An 11,043-nucleotide genomic window follows, 5' to 3' on the forward strand; every position below is an offset into this window, starting at 1 on the left:
TGACCCTTCTGCGTTGTGTCACCCGTGTCCAGTGCAGTGACCAGCACCCATAGCCATGCTGCAGACCAGCCTTAGGCGCCTGGTGAATAGATTTGGAGGCTGTGTGCCCCTGACAGCTTGAGTTTTGCTGCAGAGGCATTGCTGGTGCTGGAAGGTGTTGTCCCTTTAGCCTTGCAGTCTTGAGGTCCCCTTCGTGGTCACTTCAGGCCCAGCAATGGAAAGGGTGAAAGCCACACGGTGGGTGTGGTGGGTGCTTCTGGAGCTGAGCAGTAGGAAATGGGGTCCTCTGGTCAAGAAGGCTCTAAGCGTGTGTGAGAAATGAATAGGGAATAGAGTCCCAAGGGGGTTGATGCCAGCACCCCTCATCTCACTTTCAACTGCTGCCCTAGATGCATTATTTCCTTCCCAGCAGTGAGGATTGGGAAGGGACAGCTAAGGAGAGATCCTGTAAGATATGCCAGGAGCTGCCTATATTGTAACGCTGCCTAGGAGAATTGACAGGCTGCATATGAGCCTGAGGTGGCAGAGAGTTTCCTTTGCAGACAATTAGTTATAGATAAACAAGTATTAATGAAATGGTGACTGTAACCATTACAAGTTTGGGGGTTTGCTTTTGTAGGAGGAAAGGGGTTTTAAACGGATTCCATGTAACTAAACTGCCTGGAAATCAGCGAGTTTTTCAAGGGAAAAAGTCTTCTGTGGATGTCATTAATTTCAAAGATATATTAAATCTGGTTCTTTAGTGATTGGGTTGCTTTAAAATGCAAATGAACCACTTGCCAAAATCAATTTCTTTTGCAGCTTGAATTTCAGTGGAGTCCATCTGGCGTCTGCTGGGCAGTTCAGTGACTTCCTGGGGAGCATGGGCCCTGCACAATTTGTTGGGCGTCAGACCTTGGCCACCACCTCCATGGGTAAGGAACACAAAGATGTTAGGTGGCTTTAATTTAATCTGGAACAGACTGCTCCTACGAGCCACCTAATAATGTGTCCGGCATCTGCTGATCTACCGCTCTCTGTTAAATCAAGTAAGCTCGGCTGAAAGGTTTTGCTGATTGCTGCGAATGTGGCATTAATAGGGGAGCACCAGCTTTGTGCTTTCCTCTGTCACATCCAAAAGGCGTAGACTAAGGAAAACAGCTAAACCCCTGAAAATACATCCTGTGTATCTTTGTGGTTTTCTTGCACTCTAAAGCCCATTGGGCTCTGCAAAGATGGTCTTATGGTCCACCGTAATAGCATTTTCCAAAGCAGCCTGCAAGTCTAGGGGCTTCAGTGTGGGAGAGGTGAGAGGCTGGCTGCCACTCAGGAGTTGAGACTGTCACCAAAGCCATGTTAGGGGGCTGACGTGGAGATTGTGTTTGAAAACAGGGGCTTGAATCGCTGCCGAGCTGCTCCGGAGTAACGCAGGAGATCAGGCACTCTGGGCCTGCAGTTTCTTACAGCTTGTAGAGTGCGTGGCATGAAGATTGGGAAGGTACTTTTTAACATTTTAGTAGCCCACAGATGTATTGTTTTGAAAGTCACCTGTCTGTTTTGACATTTTGGTTTAGGGGATGTGGAAATCGGCTTGCAAGAGCGCAACGGGCAGCTAGAAGTGGATATCATTCAGGCTCGAGGACTGACGCCGAAACCCGGCTCCAAAACACTGCCAGGTAGGATGCTTTGACCTCCTGAAGTAATTCCCTGAGCCCCAGCCTCCTGCCACGCTTGTCAACAGGACAATGTAACTCCGCTTGGCTTCTGCAGGAATAAGCAGTCTGTATGCGGTATTGAAAATAAGGCTGGTTGAGCAAATCTGTTCACTGCTGTATATGCCTTCTTTAGAAATACCTGAGAAAAGGCACTTTGCCTTTTCTAAAGCGAGCATGAAGATTTTTTTCATATTTGACCATATTTATTTTTTCCAGCTGCTTACATCAAAGCTTACCTGCTAGAGAATGGCGTGTGCATTGCGAAAAAGAAGACAAAAGTGGCTCGCAAATCATTAGACCCTTTGTACAATCAGGTGTTACTGTTTGCTGAGAGCCCCCAGGGCAAAGTATTACAGGTAAGACAGCAAGTCTCAGGTCTGCCCATCTCTCTCTTCCACCTCTGCTGGAAGATATTAAGTCTGGCAAGGGATCTGGATAATTAACGTAGATGAGAAAAAGCCAGTGTTTTCCTTGAATCAGATGCACTCGATCCAAACATAACAAATGGAAAGGAAGGCCTTTTTATCATACTCAAGCTGATTATTATTTGTCACCCTGCCAGGTAACAAGAGTGCCTGCCAGGAAAAGGTTGATTTTTATTTTTTTAATTCTTTTTTTTCCCCTCACCCTGTTAGGAGATAGGGAGTCCCTAGGAATGCTAAAACATCTTGCAGCATAGGTTGTCTTCTGTGTTTATACGTATTCAGAGCGCTCTGCTTTGGCCATCACCCAGTCACACTATCTTACCTTTTTCTACCTCTTTTCTTCTACTGCCATACATTTTCTGCCATACTCCTATTTTCAATTCTGCACCCGTATTTCCAGAGCAAAGAGTGATTTTCATTGTTAATTCATACCTAATTAATTTCCATCCAATGAAGCCTGGCTAAAATCCACTGGTAGTACTGATGTAATTAATCTGTGGTCTGCTCTTGCCTTGCATGGGTTTCCTCACCTGCTGCCTTGCTGCCAGGAAAGGCACTTATTCCAAGAGAATAAATGAGGAGCTTGGCTCTCTGCTGGCGGCCGTGCCACCAACTTTCTGCAGTCGCTTGCTCCATCTCATGCTGACCTAGAGTGTTAATTTTTGTATTTTAATTGACATTTGTTGTGTCACCTACCTCGTTTCACAGAAAATTGTAATGTTCTGGTTATTCAGAGCCTAGGGACAGAAGCTGTCAGGATTAGCCAGAGGTTACTGGTCACTGTCATAACCCATCGTACTCATCCTCTCCTCTTCAGAACATGGACTTGCTCTGGAGTGAGCCGTCACCTTTGTCTTGAGACACGTAGGGCCACTTGGCCACGTGCAGACTTCCAGCATGCCTAAGCCCATGACCCTCACTGCATCTGTTGTTCCACCCACTGGTCTCCATCGTGTCGTAAGTGTGATTCAGCTTTCCCTGCTCGTCTGCCAGCCCTCTTTCATTAGACCTTCCTCTGCGTCTGCAAGCCTTTCTCGGCAGTCTGTTCTGCTTCCCCTGCATGCCGCTCCATGTGTGCCCCTTACGTCACCCGTCTCGCTTGCCAGCGCTTGGCTCCTGTCCTTTCTCCAGGTGAGTTGCTGTGCCTGTCACCATCTGCCCTGTGTCACGACTCCGAGTGCAGAAGTTAAGACATGCTCTTTTCCTCAAACTCTTGGCTCTTGACCTGGGCTATTGCCCACCTTTGCTTTTGCTGGTGTATTTTCCAGATCAGGACCCGTCTGCCCTTTTCCCACAGGCCCCCTTTTGTTGTGTCCAAGGCACGTTGCTGTGCCAGGACCAGGTTTTACGTGCAGGTGTTGGAGCTACAGCTCCAAGGGTACTTTGTGCACGTGCTGGCCCTACCCAGCAGGTAGAAGAGCAGAATGGTGTCTCATCCACACGTGCCTTCAGCTCTTTTCCATGGGGAGAAAAAAAAAGTCTGATAACGTTAGTATTTCTAAACCTGTGCTTAAAATAGAATGTAAAAACATCAGCCAGAGCTTCACATCACCTGCTGGTAGTGTAAACCTTTCTGCTCTTCCCAGACTGTTGTAACGCCCCGGGAAGTTGGATGAGTAGAAAGGAGGATTGATCATACTTGTGCTTCCCAAGCAAGTGTGCAAGTTGGAGGGTTAACTGTGCTCCCCCCTCTTGTTCCTAAGGTGATAGTCTGGGGAAATTATGGACGCATGGAGCGCAAGCACTTCATGGGAGTCGCCAGGGTCCTCCTGGAAGAACTGGATTTGTCAACTTTAGCAATCGGCTGGTACAAGCTCTTCCCAACCTCCTCGATGGTCGATCCCACTACAGGCCCGCTCCTGCGTCAGTCCTCCCAGCTTTCCCTGGAGAGCACAGTGGGACCCTGCTGTGACAGGTCTTAGTGAGTAAGGAAGGGGGAACTGCTTTTGTTTTTTAAACATGCTGTCAAGGTTTTGTTTGCTGGAACTCTGACCTCAAGCGCAATGCATGTTCAATCAGTTCTTGTGGAGCTGGAAGAGGAGGATAAACCAGTGACCTTAGACAGAAGACAAGGGGGAGGGCGCTGTGCCCTCTCCGTCCGAGGAGGAGGTGCCGTGGGGCATGAGTCCTAGTTGTCAAATTAGACATACACCTCTTGTTTCACTTCTCTCGCTGTCATTCTTGGACCCTTGTTTCAGATCAGTATTAACCCTGGAAAGTTGCAGCATTTGGAAGCATTTTGGGGGAGTAAGAAAAGTATTTTTCTTAACTGTGCATCTTAGAAATTTCTAATACGGATTCTTTCACGAGAAAGTACCTGAAAAATTCAGGGGCTGGCATCTGAGCTAAAAAGAGCAGGAGCAGAAAGTTTCAGAGGAAGCATTAGGTTTTTTATAAAGTCTGCCTTCTTGAAAGGAAGAGAGAGAAAGAAACCTGCAACTCCTTCTTTAGAATCAGTCCCACATCACTGAGTCACGTTAACTGTAACACTGTCGTCGCCGTGTTTTCAAACTGTGCCAAATTACCAGCAAGTGTCTTTACCACGTTCCTTGTCTAACACTGCTGATGGAGCGTGCTTGGTGGGAGAAGAAGTAGCGCCCACTTAGACCAGACAGTTTGAACAGAGTTCGATTTTAGCAGGCTAATTAACTGCAATTTTGCTCAGAAAAAAAAAGAAAACCACTAGAAGCGGGAGCAGAACATCAGACTTGCAGTTAAGGTGTGTTTTGTATTGTCAGATACAACGTTCTGCAACTTCACTGACTCCCTTCCTTGTTGCATCCTCCAGTCACAATGTTTTCTATCTCCTGCTTTTCGTCATCCCCTTTGTCCTGGTACATATCTGCTGGGGATGCTGCCCTTCCTGTTGTGCTGTGGACTGACCTGAAACAGGACTGTTTTATTCTGCCACGGGAGAGGAGATTGAGGTTTCTGGGGGTGCAGAAGAAAGCAACCTCCGTTGTCACCTGGCAAGAAGGTGCTGGAGAGCACATCACCTTCCTTGGGGAGAGAGAGGTGGTACGCAGATGTTGTCAGGTGACCTGGAAGAGGAGATGTGATCCCCAAAGTGTGGAGAGGTAGTGGGTGAGGAGTCTGAAGACGCAGTGGTCACAGCATCTATATTTTGTTAATTAAGCGCAACACTAACTGTAAATGAGTCTTGTGGATTGAGGCAGTAAAGCACATTCTCTGAGCTGCTGCGCTACGGCGCCTGTTGCCATCAGTGTCACGTGCTGGACCCTTCAGGCAACTAAAAGCTTGTTATCCAAAATGACAGAGAATCTCCAAAGATTTTCTGTTGATAGGCTTGTTTTGGCTAGGTTTTGTCATAGTTTTGAATGAGGATTTGATGACTGCTGTCTCAAAATAAGCTTTTGGAAGTGTTTTGCTTTGTGATTGAAAAGTGAAGGTCCCATGTTGCGTTTCGGGATGAGCAGGCCTGTCGTAGAGGCGTACTGAACATTTATTTCTGCATGTGGACCTCAGCTTTGTTAGAATTAAAGCATGAGTGTTGAGTGGATGGCAAAAGCAGTTGCTTCTGGTTCTAGCTTGTGTGTGGCGTTTTAGATTATTTTGAGATAAATTACAGGATAGATGCAAAAATAATAGGCCTTACAGTAATCTCTGTCAAAATTATATAAAATGAAGGAGAGGGAAGGAGTAGAAGGGACATAGAATGAATAGATTTTTTGAGTCTTCAGTGGCAAAAGCCTCAACATTTCAGATAAATCTCTTCATTTCCATCATCAAATATGTCTCTGGCCTCTCATTAATTATTTTTTCTAATCGTATTAGACAATTTCTATATATTAGCTGCAGAAGGTTTGTTGCATGCTGGTCAAACTATGTTGTGGCGCTCTCTTTTCTTTTTCTTTTTAGAAAAGCACATTTACTGTAATTCAAGTCAGCATCTTTTCCTCTTGGTATGTAGTGAGTACTAGGCAATATTGTACAATATGTGTATGAACTAGAATAGAGTAGGTAGATTTAGTGGTTTGTAGCACTGGATCTTTTAATAACTATGTCTCTAAAGGACCGTGGGAGGCTCCAGGTACACGCCAGGCCTGGCAGCTGAGTGGCAGGGCTTGTCTTACGTTACGCCGAAAACTTTACATTGGTACTTAGTTTGGACGTTATCTACCAGTAGTAACCAGTTAATCATGGTTTTTCTGTGTCCAGTAAGATGAATGCAATATTTTTGCAGTCTTTAACGGGGAGTAGGAGACTATATACGCCAAAAATATTGCCCCAGAAAACTTTGTTTGATGACTGTCGGTTGAAAAGCTCGGATCCTGTATGCCGGGCAAACGCAGTGTGTCTCTGCATCCTGCCCCTCCCAAAGCTCTGCAAGCTCAGTGACGATCAGGGTAGTTACAACAGGGCTACTCAGCACTGAGGACTATCTTCTGTGTGGTTTTCATCATGCTAAAAGGTCACTGTCGGGGTAAAACAAAAAAGTAACACTTCTACTTGTGTTGTTTTTGTTAATGTCCCAGATTCTGAAATTTGGAGGCAGTTTTAACAGTCTGCTCCGTCCTGTTTTCTTCTGCATTTTTCCCGTTGTTGATTGTAGTCCAGTGGCTCTCACTTTTGTTTCTACTCGCTTCCGAGTCCTGTTTCTCCCCAGGGAGCCACTGTTGGCAACCCCTGGCTGCCACTCACGGCAGAGTCACACCAACTGGCAAGCGCGGGTGATCCTCCCTCGGAAAGCAGCCTCATGGGAGCCCTTCGGAGCGTACCAACGGGGCGCAGTGAGGCCAGGACAGTTGCACGGGACCCTACGGTCTAAATTCTTGCTTCGCTCATGCCTGTGATTCCTGCGCTGACCATGGCATGTTACAGCCAAAAAAGAAGCCTGCTAGTTACCCGCCCAAGGCAAGTCTCAGGCTTGGAATAGCTTATTTTTATAAAGCCTAACCTCATTGTTTTCCCCAAAAAATTGACTTGCCAGTATCTGTCTGAGGTGATGTGATATGCCAGTTGGGATTACCCGTGTAGCTGTGTAAAAAGTAGCAGTTTGCTAGAGTGATGAGCAGCTGAAACCGAAACTTTGGTCCCCTTTGCAAGTTCTGACTGTTTTTTCCTGTGTCTGAGTCTAGCTGTTATAGTCAGGGAGAGAGGAAGAGCAGGAGACTTAGGGAAAAGAAACAACAGCAAAAAAGACTTCATAGTATTTTTGGTCTGAGTGCGATGATAAGGGATGAGTCTGAGGAGAGAGAAACACCTGCCCAGCTCAGGGTTGGTTCCCTCTTCCTTGTGCATGAAATACCACTTTTTAATGGCAATGGGAGGATTGCCTGCCAAAACAAAATAAATGGGGAGCTGGTCCCTGAATGTTACCCGCGTTACTGTTGCAGTGGAAAACAAATCCTGCTGCTGAGGGCTGAATGACCTCCCCCGGTGGGAACCCCCTGCACGCAGGGAGAGCAGAGCACTGACGCCATGCCTCGCACGCAGCTTGGTCTCTTTGCGCTCTGAGCGAAAAGCAGCCGTGACCCTGGCTAGTCCTGGCTTGTTCAGGCCCAACACCACGGTATTCTCCCAGTCTCCTGGGGTTGCTTTCCTTTTGCCCCGGCACAGTGGGGATGCCACGAAGCCAACCCAGCTCCTGACCCCGCAGTTCAGTCCGTGGGTCCTCGCCCCGCAGCCGAAGCCGCGTGGGCAGGCTGGAGCGTCCCTTTCGCGCCGCGCTCGGGCGTTGGTGTCCGCGGGCAGGGCGAGGGCGGGATGACTTTATTGTGCAGCCAAGTCCATCCCCACGTCTTGGCCATGGCTCGTTCCGGCGGACTTTGCGGAATTATTTGCTTTGAATGAAAACACATATTTATTGTTTCCAGCTACCGGATCCGTTATCAGCGTACTGTTCTAAACTGGCAGGTCTTCTGGAGTGTGAATATCAGAGGTTCCTGGAAAGGAGCTGTTTTTAAGATGTTGAGGCAGTTAACAGAATCTCAACCTGAGCATGTTTAGTGATGTTTAGACAGCAAGACAACTTTTTTATGAAACTCATTTTAAGTTAGTTTATTACATGCTGTTGGTAATATTTTAAAACAGGAAAAAATATTTTTCTTTAAAAACAAAATTATGTATGTTTTTTAACAGATAACATAATTTAGTGTTTTCAAAAAATGTTGAATGTTCTTGGTATGAAGTTTACTCATTCTTTTGTTTTCTATGTTCCTTGTTTTATCAACTTTTTTCCAAAAGAAAAGAGGCATATGTAAATAAACACCAGAAAAGAGTCCTACAAGAAATTCTGTTCAAACTGGCCATAAAATGATTAGTAAATATTTGTTATTGTTCATTAACTCTCAGCTACTATTCAAGCCTTTGTTGAAAGAATCGATGTTGTATTTTCAAGATGAAAACTACTTAGCTAGTTTTGTCATAATCCTGTACTCTGTATAAAAATCTTTTTATAAAGAAAGTCGAATAGGCTAACAAGCAATAATATATTCCATTTGGTGTGCACAGATTGTGACTTGCAGGCTGTAGTACATATTGTTGATACAGTTTATAATTGTCTTCGATCTCAATGGCATCACTTTGGAAAAAAGATGCGTATTAACTTTGATTGTAAAAAAAAAAAACCCGATGGCTGGGCTGTTGCCTTGTGAGAGAGGTTCATCCTGTAGACTTCTCTGCGAGCGTATGTTCCCATCGACACGCAATCTTTGGGTGAGGAATGAAACAGCTGTAGGTGACTTCATGCTACAGAGGTAAAACGTAGTTTTAATAGAAACTTCATGACTGTTTCAATCTCCCTGTTTTTCTTAGGCTATCTTAGGTGTTGGTAACTCCATGAGAATGGTTCCCACTGCCACTGTAGCCCTGATCAAGCAAAAAAGCCTTTGCACTCTGGGGCCACACGAGTTCTGCCTGCCAGCTGCCTATTTTCCTCGAGATGCCGGGAGCAAGCTAAAGGGAGGGTTTTTTTTTTTCCAAGCAGCAAATTGAGCTGCTCCTCTCTAAAGGCTTTGGGGGTTATTTGGTCCGTTTCGTAGGTGGTATTTGTCCATTTTGCCAGCCAGTTCCACCCAAGGCAGAGACCGCACCTTTGCAGAGGGTCACGGGGCACTAACGTGTCAAACAGGAGCGGGCTGTTCTGTGCCATTCTTCAGTCGTTAGCTGGTGCTGGGCTCATCTGCAGATTTTTCCAAAGTGGCAGGATCAGGATATTGGGTTTTATTGGATTTTAAGTCAGCTCTTATCATTGATGCAGTGCATAAAATAAACCAGCTTCAAAACAGCATCCCAGTTCATTGCCTGTGGATTTCTCGCAGCATTTCCCATAGGAAAAAAAACCTTCCTGTTGTTCTCCAGGTTGCCGGTCCGCTGGCCGTGCAGGCAGCAGGTCACAGCCCGGTGCTGCCGGGAGCCCCGACGAACAGTGAAGTAATTCACGTGGTTTTGTGAAATGCTTTGAGAAGAGAGAGATGTGTAAACGCAAAGTGCCGTCAGCAGAGAAGTCCAGGGCGCGTTGAGGCCTGGAGCGAGCACCTAAAATGAAATTGCAGCGACCGAGTTTGAGCCAAACGTTTGGAAAAGTCGATGATCAGTGAAAGCCTTTTCATGGTTACCCCTGTGCATACCCGCCAAGGCGTGGGTGTGCCTGCATGGCCCTGTGTGTGTCTGTACGGGTGTGTACAGGCACGCGGCGCACAGTCACGCCTCGGGAAATACCCGGCTTCTCTGGGGAGGTGAAGCCCCTCGGAAGGGGCTGGCTGGTTGTGCAGTCAGTGTCTTGTTCCCTCGTGTGAGCCGTTTGCCTGTGCCAGAGCCAGCAGCCGAGTCTGTGGGTCGCTTGTGAGACCCGGCACGGCAGGGACCCAGAGCTGCTCTCCTCCCATGCCTGCCCGGCTTTCCAGCCTGTGCCCGTGAGCGTGGTAATTCCCCCGGGAGTTTGCAAGTGTTCTCAAAATGTGGCTGATGAGTTACACTCGCTGCCGGCCTCCTCCGCTCAGTGGCCATTGTCCCAGTGACTGAGCATGTCCGTCCCCATCCCCAGCCGCTCGCCCACGCCAGCAGCATCACTCGTTCCTGGGAACCCAAGCTCTTCTCGTGGTGTGACACCCTTCTGCCCCCCTTCCTGTGGTAGCTGCCCTCATCCTGGTCAAGGAGAGGAAAGGGAGAGTTTTGTAGCACTTGGTTCTTTGCACTTCAGCAGCTGAAAGTGAGAAGGAGCCAGCACCAGCCCTTACAGAGCACCAGCAACAGAGGCTGCGACCTAACGGTTTTCCCTTCGTGACCTTCCAGTAGCTCAAATGGCAACCAAAGCTGTGGGTGTCGGACCCCGCGCTGCCAGCTCAGCAGCCAGCCCCTGCGTGGGGCGGAAAGGGCTCTGCCTTGGCCGTGGGGCACGGGCAGCGTGTGGGCAGCCATGAGCTCCAATCGCTGGGCGGTTGTGGGGCAGAAGCAACCCGAGGGAAGAAGCGAGGCATACCTCCTTTCCCAGCTTTCCAGAGCTAGGCTTTTGTAGTTGCTTGGGCACTTAAGACTGGGATAGATGCCCACTGGGGCTCCAGATCCTGCTAAACTTTAAATCCTGCAGGAGTTTTCAGTCTGGGGCTGTTGCTCCTTACCCAGTGCTGCTCACTGGCCTCTGCTTTGGGGAGTCCACCTCCTTGATCTGGAGCTCGTTTTGGCTTTGTTTGGAGGAAGGAAGAATGAGGTTTGGAGAGTGAATCCAGGGCGTTTCCTCGCTGTGCTGCGCTCACCTTCCTGTGAGCTGCAGGCTGCTCCCTGTGCCAGGGGGAAAGGGCATCCTGGGGATGCTAACTCCCCCCAGACCCCCTCAGGCAGCACTGCCGTGGCCTGCCACCCCCCTGGGATGCCAACGTCCTGCCCACCTTTCAGTCCTAGAGTCATAGGGGCTCCTTCCTTGGTAGGAGTTGGGGGTCTTCTGCAGGCCCCGGCAGCCCACG

General features: G+C 47.9%; 1 protein-coding gene across 1 annotated transcript; it reads left to right on the top strand.

Annotated features, from left to right (window-relative positions):
- Positions 1-801: 801 nt before the first annotated feature.
- Positions 802-4,041, top strand: RIMS4 (regulating synaptic membrane exocytosis 4; the record flags this gene model as incomplete). The annotated part of the gene is made up of 4 exons (XM_010152941.1): positions 802-914; positions 1,554-1,655; positions 1,911-2,050; positions 3,823-4,041. Coding segments are annotated over 4 exons (574 nt in total), but the record flags the coding sequence as incomplete, so codon positions are not given.
- Positions 4,042-11,043: the final 7,002 nt, after the last annotated feature.

This window comes from Eurypyga helias, unplaced genomic scaffold (genome assembly GCF_000690775.1).
Source record: "Eurypyga helias isolate BGI_N326 unplaced genomic scaffold, ASM69077v1 scaffold15690, whole genome shotgun sequence".
Classification (NCBI taxonomy): domain Eukaryota; kingdom Metazoa; phylum Chordata; class Aves; order Eurypygiformes; family Eurypygidae; genus Eurypyga; species Eurypyga helias.